The sequence below is a fragment of the Cucurbita moschata genome, unplaced genomic scaffold (assembly GCF_002738365.1).
Source record: "Cucurbita moschata cultivar Rifu unplaced genomic scaffold, Cmos_1.0 Cmo_Scf00018, whole genome shotgun sequence".
Taxonomy (NCBI): domain Eukaryota; kingdom Viridiplantae; phylum Streptophyta; class Magnoliopsida; order Cucurbitales; family Cucurbitaceae; genus Cucurbita; species Cucurbita moschata.
The window spans coordinates 4388476-4405061 of record NW_019268534.1 but is presented as its reverse complement, the minus strand read 5'-3'; the positions used below and the strand labels follow the sequence as shown (position 1 = coordinate 4405061).

The following is a 16586-nucleotide window of genomic DNA, read 5'->3' as shown; positions in this document are numbered from 1 at the left end:
TGAATGATATTCATTTAGTAGATTCACGTACGTGTGCATGTGCCATATATAGAGAACTACAATGCATTCAAATTAGAATTCAGATATCATTTCAAGTCTCATAAAAATATATTTGCATATGTGTGCATTCTCCATCCCCGTGGTAAGGTAAGTTCGTAGTTAGTTTTGTTTTACATATGACTAAAATGATTAAATACACACCCGTACGATTTACCAAACACAAACCTTGTTGTAAAGTAGATTTACCTCATCATCACTTAAAAGTAAGTCGAGGAAAACTTGAAAGGGTGTGTTTTAAGCTAAACCAAAGCAATTGATGATTGGTTTGCAAGTCCAATCACGCCCAAAGCAATAATAATGGGAAGATGAAAGTACAATAATCACAATACTAAATATCCAACTCCAATGGTTGTTTTCACCATTGTTGGTTGGTGTTTCTTAAAGTTAGCACAGATTAAGAATACGTCCCATCAGCGAGCTAACTAAACATCAACTTGTTTCTTAATGAGTTGTTCTCTTTTGTATTGTTCTATAAAATTTTGAATTAACAAGTTGGATAAGATGTTATAAGCCAAGAACACATAATATTAAAGGCTAATTTGTGGAAATTACCAAAGTTGGTGCATCATTATCAGCATTATTTGAAGCCCACTTAAGAAACAGATTGTGACAAATCAGCAGCCTTACCCTCCCAGTACACAATATTCAACATGAGATTTAAACATATTTCACACAATGACATGCTTCTAAAAACTTGTTTTTCCTCTAGTACATGAAGATTTGAAGTTTGTTTCTTTTCTTTTCTCCCCCGAAGACCATTAACTCGGTCTTTACAAGCTACGCTATCACAACTCGAAAAAAAAAATGATTCTATGTAACAATTCAAACATCAAAAGTATAGTGTTTGATAGAGATATCGTCCTATACTGGTAATAGTGTTGTTGAAATTAGAAAAAGACATCGTTGAGTGATCAAACGAAGCTTTGATTAGGATGAGTCAAAAGAGTTTCTACTTCAACCGAAATAAAATAAGAATGAGAGGATTAAGAAAGTGGGCAAACTACTCAATCGACTAAAATTGACCAAGACTGTTGCAAGTAGCTTGAGAATCTCGGATGGTCGTATCCGAGTATGCCCATTAAAGCAATAAAGGCTGGCAGGACACGACTAATCATCATATCAGAAAGAGCCTGAAGAATCTCGGAAGGCCACAATTAATATTCAAAAGCAACAATATATGCTGATCGTTGAAAAATCCAGCCATGAAATCATGATGAAGCTGAAATTTTAAAGTTTATGAGTCTGAGTTTCATGTTGAAGTTTATGATCAAAGTTCCGCCACCAGCCGAACATTTGATATTGTTGTTCTGGGGTTGAACAGCCCTATTTGAAGGTTCATAAACCAGAACGAAATAACATCGAAACAACTACATGAAAGAGATGCATCTAACCCATTCCAAACTGTGACAAGCAACAGTTATTGTAATGAAAAGAACCTGGACTCTTTAAATACAGCTTAGATCAGCAGATTGTTACCGTGCTGAAACAGTCGTATCGTACGAAATCGAAACAGCTTCCAGAAACTGAAGATACATACGAGCTATGAAGTATGAGAACAAACGAATGCATACAATGCAAGAATGTAAATGGTGTTCATATAGTTGAGCTGACACAATAATTAGTTCCACAGTTGAATTATTGCATACATACACTGTGCATAAAAATCTGATCATGTGATATAAAGATTCTGCTTTAACCAAAGTATTTGATTCGCTTCCCAACAAGAATCTCATTTCCTGTAGCTAAGCGGACCAAGAACATCAGTAGAACAGTGTGTAAATATTAAAATGTAATTTATAGTTAATTCATTACCAGAACAAAAGATTAGTGCTTCCATCTCTTCCAATGCCCATCTTCCATGTATGGTTCTAGAAATCCAATGAACTGAAATGATGCAAAAAGTACAGCAACACTGTAATCTCCCAAATACTCAACTTTCTCCAGGGAAAAACTATCATTCCGCAAACAATTCTTTATTGTTGTAATATAGGAGAAGGAGTAAGCATAAATAGCGAGAGGAGAAGAGGAGAGGGAGTAAGGAGATCAACTCAAAGAGGAGAGGGGTGATGCAGCCCGACCGATAGAGAGAGGGGCAGAAAACAGTGAAATCAAGTAATATGCAACAAATTGAGTTGGTATATATCAATTACTTCCAGATCTATAAATAAGAGAACGGGGCCTCGTATAATAACGATACCTTGTTTCCATCGTTCGACCACCTGGCACCGTACCCTTCTGCTATCCTTATCTCAAAGACTATTCCATGTGGTGCAACCATATGAATATTCAACCAGCAACTATGAGCTATCAAGTGAACAATCGTATTCATGGCAAGCCGATTCTTATCCGAATCTGGTGAAAGAGTTTTACAAAGGATGATCAGTCAAGTACACCGTCAAAAAATTTTAAAATCAAATCAACTTCAATCTTTTCCCTTTCATATATAGAAGAAAGAAACTGCTCACCGTTTCCATGAAAAGTACCCCAATATTTACTACTAGATCGATGATGATGCTTTGCCAATGCCTTAGCTCCATGAGTTAACTTTATGCCTTTGCCCTTGATTGATAAAAAAAAGCGAACCTTCATAACTGGGCGACATAGGAAATTACGAGGATGCAACTAGAGGCAAGGGAACAGCAGGAGAAGCATGATTCAATGTTTCCTTTTCAAAAAGAAACAAACTTTTCACCAAATGTCACAATGTAAGGAACTACCTTAAGGAATATACAAAAAAAAAAATCCCTCTACCCAACTGAAGAAAATACAAGAATAAGCTCTTGACATCATAGCAAATCATAGCAAATCACCAAAGTTAATCCTCATGTCAAGTTTAAAGTTTGCGATAAATGCAAACTTAACGCATACAAGAAAAAAGGGTCGGACAATATTTATCGACCACACGAGTCTGTCAGATAGTTTGAAAATGCTAAAAATATTATCGAATCATATCTTATTTAAACTTCGGTTTATATGTAACTCATCATGGAAAACAGAAACTAACCTCAGGTTTATATGGAAGAATAAATGAAGATAAAAGAGCTGATCTTGGTGGGGGAAGAACATCAGGAACCGTTCCTGCGGTATGTGTCAAACCAAGAAGACCTTGAAGGCCTTCATAACTCAACTCCTGGACTAGAGAATTAGATAATCAATACAAACTAGATACCATGCAGAAACATGTCTCATGTCAGCCAACGAACCGAAAACTTTAATGTTCACAACATATAATTGAAGGACTTCTTGAATGCAATTCGTACCATTTGATCACATGTACTGATACTACTCTAATATTCCTTATCACTTAAAAAGTTCTTATGTTAAACTTGTGCTCTCGAGGTCATAAATCGGTTAACTTCATATTATAAATCCTACAACTTTGGTGACTGGATTGTAGCATTGATGTATAGCATTGGAGTGAAGAATTTAGTTCAAATCAAGATTTAGTCCAAAAACTACGAAATTGTGACTACATGACGAAAATTTAAAAAAATTTTAAATGTCGGTATTCGATCATGCATTTTAGCAAGAAAGAAAACTCACTGAGATTATTGCAGCTAAAGAAATGTAAGGCTGAAGTGGCACACTTGAAATACATATAGCAAGAACACCGTCAGCTATTTCTTCCTCTTCTTCGTTCAAAAAGTTCAATATTTGCAGACCTGAAAATATGTCCATCATAATCGTTCACTATGCTAATTCACTGTTTTAATTCTTAACAATTTCTCCATCTCAAATAACGGTAGAACTAAACAGACCAGTCAACAATCAGGATTTTGAGAAGAACATGAAATTCATCAAAGGAGCAACTCAAAAAAAGTTGTTTCTTTAATGAATTTCTTCATCCAGTTAAACTGTTATATCTGAGTCAATAAGAATAACTACCAAACATGTCCTAAGCAACACTTTTTCTGTTTCTACAAAAACTTGGTGACTGTTCGGTATCTAATCAGCTTCTGTTTTTAAGTTCGGGAAACAGTAAATACTAAAAGTATCCTAAATTTGCATTTGGCATGCTTTTTTTCACCAAATATTTCCAGAAACAGTAATCTAGGTAAGTCAATATTTTAATACTTCATTTTTTAATATTTTCTTCGTTTTCGAGTTCAATATTTTTAAATTGTGGCAAACAGCATAAAATTTTCTCTCTAATCTCCACCTCCCCTCAAAAATAGAATTCATTTCATCACTTGAAGAAAAATAGATCATAGAAAACAAATGTTCTGTTTTCTACCTTTTCAAAATTCAATCACAAACACAGTTCTCGTCTTTTAAATTTTGTTTTTTAAAAAAAAAAAAAAAAACTACTTTCAAACTCTGCTATCAAATGTATATTCAGATTGAAGAAATACAATCTGTTTATAGATCATGAACCAAACGGAGATTCATATATCATTTTAAATCTTATCAAAATTTCAAGAAGTTTGTATTAGATAACAAAGTAGTACAGTTTCCGATATGGAAAATGTTGTATAAATATTCAAATAGTCAAGAAAAAGCTGTATATATTTACAAGAATTACCTTCGTCAATGCTTTCAACTCCAGGCAGGATGCTTTGAAGATTTTCAGACTCCAACATATCATAAATTGACACATACCGGCGAACATCCTTCAAAACTCAGTAGCTTAACAAGTTACAAAGAATAAAGCTAAAGGGAAACAAAATAGAAAGAAAGAACAAAAGTTACCGAGATTTCAAATACAAGACACTTATTGAAGATAATCAGCATTCCTGGTTCAAGTCTGCAGCCAGAAAGGAAAAGGGAAAATCAAAACTAGGAATTGGCAATATTAAAAAGAATAAATAATCTAGGATAATTAACGTTATGGTACCATACTAACTTAGTCATATTTAAGGTGAGAGTTGAAATCAAAATTGTATGATAACATGTGATTAAAAATAAATACCTATCGTATTTGGCCAAAGCGTACTTTCTTTCGATTGATTTTTGGCCATCTACAAACAAATTTAGAAGAGAATCCATGTCGAAGTAATGAATCAACAAACTAAGAAACTTGGATAAAGAAATGTTCTAGACTAATACCTATTGCTCTAGACTAATAACATTGGCTTTCAATTCACAATACCTTTTAGCTGCATAAAGAAATGTTCATCGACATGAAGTTCAAGGATAAGAGTTTTAAGTATCTGCTGAAATAAAAGAGTCTTTAATGAAGGATAAAGTCGATCTTATCGGTTACTAACAAAATGGAAATTCCATGTCTCATTTACCTCTACCATTTCAGACCCCTTATCCATAATCAGCTTCAGCCATTTTTCCTCTTTCTGCTTTAAAGAACTTTCTCCATTTGTCATTAACATTCTCTTATACATTGGACAGAAGGAGCCATAACAGATGGATTCCCACAAAGCTGATGATAAACGCTTGTATAAAGGATATGGAGGAACTCCTTCATTAAAAAGAACCATACAATTTTATAGTGGTGCGATTGAACTAAATCAAAAAGTCATCCTAACGAGTTATTGACAATATGAACAGGCCATGAAATATGTTTTTTTTAAGTAGGAGGGAGCTCAATTTGTTCGTAGAACCATAGGATTTTCGTTCCCACGAATCATGTAACGGCCCAGACCCACCGCTAGCAGATATTGTCCTCTTTGGGTTTTCCCTTTCGGGCTTCCCCTCAAGGCTTTAGAACACGTTTGCTAGGGGAAGATTTACACACCCTCATAACGGGTGTTTTTGTTCTCCTCCCCAACCAATGTGGGACATCACAAATCATTAAAGAACAGACATTATCAACATCTTCAACTTTTAAAACTTGTTCGGACTGGGTTAAAAAACATATTTGGTCCCTGTACTTCCATTGAAGCAATGATCTGGCTCCATAAACTTTTGTATTATCCCCTATAGTTTAAAATTTGTACAATTAAACCCTTTATTTGAAAAAATCCATCGAGACGAAATACCGACCTTCAATACGTAGCAATTAAAACACGCATAGTCCTTGATCGATTTCTTCATCTACATATGGAAAACAATCCTTTTGCACCTTAGTGGGATTTTCTAGAACAGGAACTAATCGTTATTAATCTTAAACCAAAACGACCAATACGTTATTACAAAATTTAAACTACATGGGATAAATGAAGACGAGTTACTAACTTAAAACTCTTGTTGGGGGATGGTTCATAAGCATAATGCAACAAGTGAGCCCGACATTGAGTTATTAAAAGCTTCTCAACGATCTTCCTTCGCTAATTTCTTCATAAAACCACACAAATCTTGCAATAGCAATTGGAGGGAAAACTTAAATGAAGGCTAAACAAGCATACATTTCACATTTCAAGTTTAAATTAAGCAAAAGAATCCACGGTGTTTCCAGAAAAGATCATACTAATCCACATTCTTCTCAACGTTTTAGCAAATCAAACAGAGAATGTACTGAAAATAATAAACAGCGAGTTCTGTATTTTTACCGGCTGTGGAGTCTGGTAACGGATTGGAAGAAGGATCATGTTTAAGGAGACCAGAGCAGAAGGCGGTGGAGAGACCCAAATCAAAGTCTAGGGTTCCGTTAATGGAAGACTGCAAAACGAACTCAAGCAACTCCTGCACGCAATCCTCAACCTTGATCATAATCAGAGAGACTATTGGACAAGATGCGTAGGGCTCCAATGTTTTCACCTTCGAAATCTGACGAATGAAATAATAAAAACATAAAATCTAGATTAACATAATCTCTCCCTTAACAATTATAAGCCATCCCCTCAGCTCACAATTATCTTTATACTTAACAAGCTTACCATGTTTGCTCCCAAGTTTGTTGATATCAAGGAGTAGAAATAATATCAACTCACTTTAGGTCTACGAGCGGAAATCCAAGGTTTCACGGTGCCTCAAGTCTTTTCACGTACGTCATTGCTTTGTAAGTAGCGACTCTGATGGATATGTATAGACAAAAGAGTAAATCGTCTGAGACTATCCAAGCTTCTTGAGGAGGTTGTAAAGAAATTCCTCTCGATTTGATTGGTGATCACGAGGGCAATTAGGTAAGCACAGTCAAGCTCAAAATCAAGACATGTCATTATGTCCAAAATGCAACTGCAAACACGAGAGTGAGTGTTTGGTATGCACGGGAGCATGTTATGGATGTGGCAAACTAGGCCACCCGATTGTACATTACCCACACGACCAAGAAAAATAATTAGGAATTTGTTCTCTATTGTCGGCATCAAATAGATTTGAATCATTAGAATTTAAGTTGCTATAAAAATGATGATTCTAAACAAATGTATAGACCTGCAACTCAGATTATCTTTGAGTTGTAATTATTTTATTGCTCATATTTAAAGCACCTTATTCGAGTATGATCTAACTTGTCTAAATATAAACGGTCGATTTGAAATTATAGCTTCATTTTCCTCCACCACAATTATGATTTCTGTCACGATCCGATTTTAGAGCTTGTTTGGGATTATGATGGAGCAGACTCAACGAGATAAAAGTTCGATAAAAAAATATAGCGTTCGAAAAACAAAGGAGTTTAAAACATAAAGCAAGTATATGTATTCAATATCCAAAATAAAGTTTATGCTTAAATACAAAAGGAACCGGTTACGAAATGACCAAAAAAAGTTCATAAAAACCATGAATTCCCATTAAAAAAAAATAAAATAAAATAAAATAAAGTTTATTGTAGCATTTTGATCGTTTTTCATCTAAATCTTGGTATTATATCCTAAACATATTTTTAATACTTTTAAAATAATTTATAGTCGTTCATATTATTATAAATGAGTCTAATATAAAATTTCTCATCATCTCGGATTCATTTAGACCTTCAAAATATCATAAAATCTTAATAGGGGTATTTTGGTCTTTTTTTCACCCAAATCTTGCTTCCATTACCTTGAAACCTTGTATAGTCGTTCATATCCTTAAAAATAGACATAAGTTCATTTAGGGCGTGAAATAACTTTATGAACATAGTATGGGCATTTTGGTCATTTTATCCATGTCCTTGGTTTAAGCCCTAAACATGCCCGTATGTCTATCAAACTTCAAATAAGTTCTTGTTATGTGATATTAGACCATCTATTAAAATTTCATAAGAAATTGACATCGATTCTCCCGAGAGGTCATAATTAGCGCGAGCAAACATATAACTCTCTGAAAGTAGATTTATATGAAGTCTTTTTGCAGTTAATTTTGCACTCATACTCACCATTTTCTCATTAGTTGCTCGATTTATTCTAATTAGTAAGCATGAAATAGTTCATTGTGGTATAACATGAAAAGAAGATCAATTTGCATAATTGAGCCTAATTGTACGTTTAATTGAGTTATTTGGTAAAATTTTCAAAATATTTATGTTGAACCAGGATGATGTAGCAAATCTGGAAACAATCCTGTTGGGATGACATGTCTTACCAATTAGTGAGGGAAGAGAGAGTAATCTACAAAAGAAAAAAAAATGATTTGATGGATGAGTTAGTCAAAATAATGGATTCTCTCTGGGAGACGGAGTCCATTTATAAGGAGCTAACGACCCAAAGGACATTGTAAAAAATGAAAAATGGCACTCTTTCACTCTACCTTTCAGTTTTTCTCGATGTACCGCTCATGGATTCTCAACCCAAATGAATCTGGGGAGCTGCGAGCCATTACCCAACCCAACAAAAAAGACTGATACCATTGGTTTGGATGCGCTTTCTCAGTCATTGAATATTGTCTTTGAAGATATTTTTTTGCACGGAAGTAATTCGAAAAGAAATTTTTTTGAGAATGACATGAAAATTATAATCCAAATCAGCAAGCCACGTGGGTCATTGACTACCCAATTAGAAACTTCCTCCATGGACGACTTACTTCTTTTTAGTACTAAATGAAGTATAGGAATGTTCGAGAAATTACGAACCTTAGAAATTATATATTTAAGATTGAGAACCAAGTAAAATACTACACAAGCTCTACAACTAACAAAGTAAGTAGAATGCTAGGTACCACCTCAAGAATAAGGGACCAAAGTCTTTAAACTCAGAAACTCAAGCAACTCCTAAGACCTCTCACAACATATCATGTTCATGACTCGGACTATGCTGCTTGGAATATATGAAGCCTTGAGCATAGGTATTCAGACTATGCCGCTTGGAACATATGAAACCTTGGACATAGGTATTCAAGTTATCTCACTGGACAAGCACTGGATGCAAGTTTTTAGACTACGCTACTTGAAACGTATAAAGCCTTGAGCATAGGTATTCAAATTATGCCACTTGGAACGTATGAAACCTTGGCCATAAGTATTCCGGCTGTATCACAGGGCAAGCTCTGGATGCAGAATCAAACTACATCGCTTGGAATGTAAGAAGCCTTGGATGTAGGTTTTCAAACTACGTTGCTTGAAATACGTGAAGCCTTGGACATAGGTTCAGACTGTGTTGCTTGGAACGTATGAAGCCTTGGACACAGGTTGTCAGGTTCATACCTAGTACCGTAAATCATAGGAAGAGTCAAAACGAACCTAGAACAAAACAAGAACCTAGAAAGTAACCAACAACAAGACAACGTTCAAAGACTAGAACAAAGATCATGATTAAAGTTTTGAAGATAAGAACCCAGAACCATAGTACTAAGGCTCTTAGGAATGAACCAAGATTGAGTCCTCAAATCATGGTAAGAACTCACATGTCAAGAACAAAACTAAAGACCTAAATACTTTAACAAGAATCCAAATAAGAAAAGGAGTCGGGTACCCTAGCATATTAAGAATCGGATTAAGAGTCGACAAATAAGTTAGGTATTGAGTCTTTGTAATCACTCCATGTTTTCCATATTTTTCAGGTAAATAAGGAGTTGGTCGAGGTTGGGAGCGGACTTTAGAGCAGGTGCCATAGACAAGCCTCAATCGTCGTCCTCAACCCCTCTTTGTTTTAAATGTTTTGTGTCTATTCCTTATTTTGTATTTTAATTGTTAAGTTGTGTTTTTTATATAATAATGTATGAACTTTATTGTATAATGAATATTATGTTTTAAATTCTCTTTGTTTGGTTTTATTTTATTTCGCAAAAAAAAAAAAAAAAAAAAAAAATTGCCCATCTTTTTAGAGTCATCGAGTCACGGTCTATACAAAGGCAAAGGCTAAAGAGCTCTCTATCGGGTTGCCTGATTAACCTCAAACCTTGTAGAAAATTGGTAAAGTTTCGAGAGATTCAAACTCAAAAGTGAGAGCAACCATGAAAATTCGTTCTTCATAATTTTTGCTCTTTTCTTTATTTCCAGCCGTTCCTTCTTTCTCTACTATATATCGGCGGTTTGTTGGGAGTGACTGCAGCTGTTTTTCTTAATTTCACCTCATCTGCTCGATATTTTTTTCCCACTTCTCAATTCTATTGCTTGACATTGCTTCATGCCCTCTCTTTTTGGTGTTTTGGTGTCTGTTGATAGCTTCTCAAGAGGTCTATTTCGTAACTCAGTTGCTAATTGATCTACTTGAACTTCCAAATTTCACAATGATGCTTGTTGAGTTTGTATCAAAAAATTATTTTGAGTCATATATTCCTTTATTAGGCTCTCAAGCGATGTTCTCGGTATGTATTGAGTTTGGTTAATTCCTTTCCCTTGGGTGTTGATATGCCAATTGATTTTGTAATCTAAAATCTCGAGCATAATTTCTTTAGGTGACATTTGTTGGTTGTAAGAGTCTTGTCCCTTCCATGAGAAGTTTGGATAGTTTCTTCACCCCGGATTATAAGTTGTTTGAGAAGGGATTATTTTTCGAGTTGCCTTGGCTAGCTTGATTCCCCACATAAAAAAATTGAGGTCGGATTGCTTGGACATTGATCAAAAGTGTGTTCCTCTCCACAATATGCATAAGATTCAGCTGCTGTTTGAATCATTACAGCAGCAGTTTGGACTGGTGCTTTCGTCCTTGAGCCTTGTCCCAATGCTAGGTTTTGTAGGATATTCGTCATCGAACCTAATTGAGCGTTGATAGAGGTTAAAGCATCAACTTCTAGTACTCCTCGGGCCTTCTTTCCTAGATTCACATCCGGCAATTGTTAAATGCTATTCTCTCTAAAATCTCATATGCTTCTTCGTATGTCTTTGACAAAATAGCTCCATTGGCGGAAGCATCCACCACTTGTTTAGTAGAAATATTCAATACATTGTACAAGGTCTCCATTTGGATACAATGGGGTAGTCCATGGTGAAGACACATATAAGCATCTCGTTGAATCTTTCCCAAATTGTTGAAAAACAACAATCACATTTTCTGAACCGTGCATTTCTAGTGGGTGGAAAATACTTGATCAAAAATTTCTTTGCTAGACTATATCCACGAATCAATTGTTCCCGGTGCTAAAGTATTCAACCACGATTTAACATCATCCCTCAAAGAATAAGGGAATAAGCTCAATCTAATCACGTCTCTATCCACTCCTTGGAATCGAAATGAGTCACTACCTCCCAAAAATGACTTTAGATGTAGGTGAGGATCTTGTGACAGTAGTCCATGAAATTGACCAATGGTTTGGAATATTTGAAACATCACAAAATTTAGCTCAAAAGTGGTTGCTAACATTTCGAGTCTAATAATGCATGAATTTAGCTCTTCCATAGCTGGGTGAGCATATGCTCGGATTGTTCTTTCTCTATCATCTACTAAATGAATAACATTAATAGTAATTCTTTCTTGATTAGCCAACGCTGCTGGATTTTCAAACACCCGATTCAGTTGGGCTCCAAGTCCTATTTGTTGTATATTCTATTTTGGCTCCAACTCACGAAAATCTACAACGAGTAAAATGACCTAATTAGGTTCCCGACAATTGCGTCAAAAACTTGATCACTTGTGGATGTATATAATAAAATGTTGTAATATTCACAAAAACATGTGCAAGTATACACTATCACAAACAACAAGTAATAAATAAATTATTGATTCCGCATAGAACCTATCTTTTTTATTACTTTTATTGCTGTAAATTAAGTGAGCTTTGTGGTATCATTGTGTCGGTGATTTTAAACTACGGTCGAAAAACACAAAATAACCAGAAAATAAACAATAATGAGGAAAGTTGGGCTAACAGAGATTAAATAGATGAGTCGTTGAAATTCACGGTGGATTTTAGTTGCTTTTATAGATTCTCAACCCCACTCCCAGAGTCATGTGTGATTACTTTTATAATCGTTTTTTAATTTCTTTTAACAAGGTTGAGAAGTATTATTCCTTAACCGTTCTATTATGTTCAAGTATCCTTGCAATAGAACTAGAGTATTAAACACAATTTCATTGCTCTCTCGAACAATTATATATGTAAAGTAGTTAATTCAACCACATGTAAATCATTAGCAATTCTTTAATAAACTGAAATCACACAATAACATCACACAATAACATACTTAAACTACGTAAAATTCTATCGCCTTCTGTATAAAATTTAGCACTTCATGCAAATTAAATTAAACAGATGAACCACATCTCAATCATATAAAATTGATAGAATAAGAAATGAGACGGAGGGATTAGAGAGTTATGAAGGTTCTTTAATGGAAGTTCCCTTCCTTTCAGATCTCACGTCCATCTCTTTAATTATGTCGGATTGAAATCGAAATTTATGATCATAAATTCAAATTCAAATTCAAATTCAAATTCAAATTCATCCACCTATGTTTTGTAAAATTGGAGTGGAGAATACGACAAAAGCTGAATAATTGCTGACTTTTTAATGGGATTATTGGTTGTGCAGTGTTTGCGCACGTGCTCTTTTTAATTGCATCACAAAATCCAATAATTCAACAGATATTTGACACGTGTTTTCAGAAAAGTACACACGTGGGAAGTACACGTCTTGTTTTCAAAATAAATTTATTTTTAATACTAAAATACCCATATCGTTTGGCAGTCCCCCTTCTTTTGGAATAAAATCATTTATTAAATTATTAAACTATAAAAGTAGTGGTCCCCTCTCATAATTTTCTTCCATTATTGAAAACGCTACTTGATTCGATATATAATTTAATAATCGTACTGGTTTAGGGTTTTAAGACTTCCACGTACTACTTCACCTCGCCTAACAACATCGTTCAATTAAATAATGAAAATATTAAGGGATGAGTATACAAATACTCGGTAAATAATATACTGAGGTTCTCATCATATTCTTAACCCAATAGGTTTAAACGGACTTTTTTCTATACTCTAAGAAGTTCAGACCTAACCACTACTTCTATTTGAGTATCTAAAGACACTTTGAAGTTCCGAGTAGATCTCTAATTTGAAACTTGTTCTTAGGGGTTTGTATGTCCTTTTACTCGTGTAGCTTGTTTTGTCTATGATATGAATGATTGACATCTTGGGTTGAGGCGTTACCTCATAGAAAGTTGGATCTACATTAGATCTCACCTGAATCGACCCATCTATCCTCCTGAGGAGAAGTTTGGTTTCAAACCCCGATTCAAACAGGAGAAGTACGCCATACTAATGTGCCTTGGATGATCCACATCTCAGGGTCAGGCGCTGATGGGCACATTGAACTATCCATGTGGCTGAGAGCCCTCACAGCCCAGGCACAAGGACGCAATTATCAGGGGTGCGATCTGGATGAAGACCTTCATAAAGAAAGAGTAAATATACCATTTTGCCCCTACCATATTTTCCTAATTTTTCACTATTTGCTTTTAATTTTTCTCATTTTTTTTTTCTCTCTAGCTCAACTTGAAATTAAGTCTCTAAATCCCTCGGTAAAATTAAAAAAACAACTTGAAAATTAGGGAAAAAATCGAAAAAGTTTACGTAACTATCGAGTTTGAGTGTTACAGCTAACTCAATTGTCGTTAAAAAAAACTTGAAGAGGTCATCTAATCTTGTAATATTTGAACATGTTAGGCTGTGTTTAAACTCTTGTAATATTATTGCAATATTATTGCTCGGTATGATATTTCTAATAACATCGATACTCGAGCCATGCCACGACACTATTAAATAATTGGGTTTGAATAATTGGTATGCGACAAAGTTTGAACTATTATTGCTCACTCATTTCATGACTTCATATTGGTTCCATAATTGGGTCCATTGCCATTATTTTTGCCCATATCTTTCTAGTTGTTCTTTTTTGTCTCTTTTGTCACATATCATAACGAATTATTAAGCGTACGTATAGAAGCTCGTGATCTATCTTTAAGTATAAAACGAACAACACCCTTCTTCAACGAAACAAAAACACCATTAATCTCGTGGTCATCACACCCTATTGAAGCCATGTACGGATCGGAGGAAGAAAGCCAAGACACGGTACCTAAATACTTCACTATCAAATCGAAGTCAAATGGTCGATATCTTCGTTACATTAACGACGATAAGATCATGCATGGGTTTCTCAAATTCTCGGGAACTCATGTGGTGAATCCATTTGCAAAGTTTGAGGTCGAAAAAGCTAAGGAGAAATCCAATAAGGGTTTGGTGCATATAAGGTGTGTTCGATTTAGTTTCTCAACTTTTACTTCGTCTAGAACTATTTATTTATTTATTTATTATTTTGAAGGTGTTGTTACAACAACAAATATTGGGTTCGTTGGTCGGGTAAATCCAAGTACATCGTTGCAACGGCGAACGAACCTAATGAAGACAAATCAAAATTCTCATCGACGTTGTTCGAGCCCATCAAAGACCACGATCGAAAGGTCTTTCGTTTCAAACACGTGCAACTCGGCCAATATCTTCAGCTACGACAACACTTGAGCAGCCAATTCCAAGACGCCTTGTTCGTTGGCAGCTCCGGATTCGAACACGACGAGTCGGATCTGTTTCACGTGGTTGATTGGTCCACTCTCTTCATACTTCCAAAGCATGTGGCGTTCAAGGGCAACAATGGTCGTTATCTCCAAGTCCATTCTTCTGGGACTAAATATTTGGAGTTTTCAGGATCCGATGTGGGAGATCCAAGGGTGGGGAACCAAATCTTCACCACGGCTGATGGACATGTGAGGATTAAAAATGACTATTTGGGTAAATTTTGGATTCGTGATCCTAATTGGATTCATGCAAAAGCTACTGAACATGATTTTGACGATCCGAACACCCTGTTTTGGCCCGTTCGACTTGGTGATGGCCATGGCGTAGCGCTTCGCAACCGAGGAAACGACCGATTCTGCAAGAGGCTGACTACAGAGGGGAAGGATAATTGTTTGAATGCTGCTGAGACCACCATTGGGGCTGAGGCGAAGCTCGAGATTGAAGAACTTGTCATTTCGAGGGCGATTTACGATGTGAATTTTCGAGTTTTAGATGCTCGATACTATGACGAGACGCCCATGACAATGATATCTAAAGAGGTTAATTCAAAAACTTTAGTTTATAGGTTATGGTATATTATTTAATAGTTATTTATTTATATTCATTGTGAGATCCCACATCAGTTAGAGAGAGAAACGAAGCATCCTTTACAAGGGTGTGGAAACCTCTTCTAGTATACGCGTTTTAAAACCTTGAAAGGAAGCAAAAAGCTCAAAAAGGACAATATCTGCTAGGAGTGAACTTGGGCTGTTACAAATGGTATTAGAGCCAAACACCAGGCGATGTATCATCGAGGAGGCTAAACCCTTAAGGGGATGGCATGAGGTAGTATGCCAGCGAAGACGTTGGGTCCCAAAGGGAGTGAATTGGGGTGTCCCACATCGATTTGAGAAGGAAACGAGTGCCAGCGAGACGCTAGACCCTGTGAATTGTGAGATCCCACATTGGTTGGAGAGAGAAACGAAACATTCTTTATAAGCGTATGAAAACCTCTCACTAGCATATGCATTTTAAAACCTTGAGGGTAATATATCTACACACCATATGATTAGGCACGACAATAAGTATTCAGACAGACATTAAAACATGAAACATAGACTTCGATTCTATACAACATTAGTCTTGACGAACAAACGTAATCATTTCTTCATATCTTCAACAGATAGTGAACAAGAACAGCGAACCGGAGTTGCAAAAGGTGAAGCTTCGGTACGAAGATTCAAAGTCGTCGACATGGTCAAACTCGGTCGGGACGAAGTTAGGGATGAAAATATCAATTGAAGCAGGGAGTCCAGAGATTTCGAGTCAAGAAGTGTCAATTTCTGCTGAGTTCAAAAAGGAAGTAACATGGGGAGAAACTACAGAAACTGTGTCTCGAAGGGAGGTGGAACATCAAGTGACAGTGCCACCAAACTGTCGGGTGAAGGCCAAAGTGTTGGCCACTAAAGGGTTTTGTGACATCCCATATTCCTACACTCAAAGAGATGTTCTTACCAATGGCAAAGTCGTAATTCAACACTTTGATGATGGGATTTACATTGGAAGCAATTGCTATAACTACACCTTTGTGACTGATCAAGAAGCTCTGTGAATGAAATTGAATCCTCGTCAAGTCTTCTTAGTATTGATGTACTAAATAATGCTGCCATTTTTTGCAGCTTTGTTTGTGTTTGTTTTAATGTGTTTGATAAACTATGTTTTGAGTCCAATAAAAGTGATGCATGTCCTCATTTTAATTACCTTGGGTTTGTTCTATGA

General features: G+C 35.6%; 2 protein-coding genes and 1 long non-coding RNA gene across 11 annotated transcripts; 1 reads left to right on the top strand and 2 right to left on the bottom strand.

Annotated features, from left to right (window-relative positions):
• Nucleotides 1-963: 963 nt before the first annotated feature.
• LOC111456052 lies at nucleotides 964-6949 on the bottom strand. 9 transcript variants are annotated; one of them, XM_023097766.1, is made up of 13 exons: nucleotides 6831-6943; nucleotides 6504-6720; nucleotides 5295-5473; nucleotides 5150-5213; nucleotides 4970-5018; nucleotides 4750-4804; nucleotides 4583-4670; nucleotides 3604-3722; nucleotides 3065-3190; nucleotides 2526-2619; nucleotides 2258-2412; nucleotides 1873-1944; nucleotides 964-1190 (listed from the first exon to the last, which is right to left on the bottom strand). In XM_023097766.1, the coding sequence occupies exons 1-12, from the start codon at nucleotides 6831-6833 to the stop codon at nucleotides 1885-1887; spliced, it is 1209 nt and encodes a 402-aa protein (XP_022953534.1). In that variant the 5' UTR covers nucleotides 6834-6943; the 3' UTR covers nucleotides 964-1190; nucleotides 1873-1884. The 9 variants fall into 9 exon arrangements, 8 of the variants coding, with proteins under 8 accessions (XP_022953534.1, XP_022953533.1, XP_022953537.1 ...); XR_002712687.1 differs by lacking the exon at nucleotides 964-1190 and adding an exon at nucleotides 1429-1583 and having other exon boundaries at nucleotides 1711-1944; XM_023097765.1 differs by lacking the exon at nucleotides 964-1190 and adding an exon at nucleotides 1487-1802.
• Nucleotides 5685-6234, bottom strand: LOC111456054. Its single transcript, XR_002712688.1, has 2 exons — nucleotides 6190-6234; nucleotides 5685-6048 (listed from the first exon to the last, which is right to left on the bottom strand). It is a non-coding gene; the product is annotated as an uncharacterized LOC111456054 (long non-coding RNA).
• A 7275-nt stretch (nucleotides 6950-14224) lies between the features above and the next one.
• LOC111456051 lies at nucleotides 14225-16567 on the top strand. The gene is made up of 3 exons (XM_023097763.1): nucleotides 14225-14506; nucleotides 14578-15367; nucleotides 15991-16567. Exons 1-3 carry the CDS (start codon nucleotides 14295-14297, stop codon nucleotides 16417-16419), a joined length of 1431 nt encoding a protein of 476 aa, XP_022953531.1. The 5' UTR covers nucleotides 14225-14294; the 3' UTR covers nucleotides 16420-16567.
• Nucleotides 16568-16586: the final 19 nt, after the last annotated feature.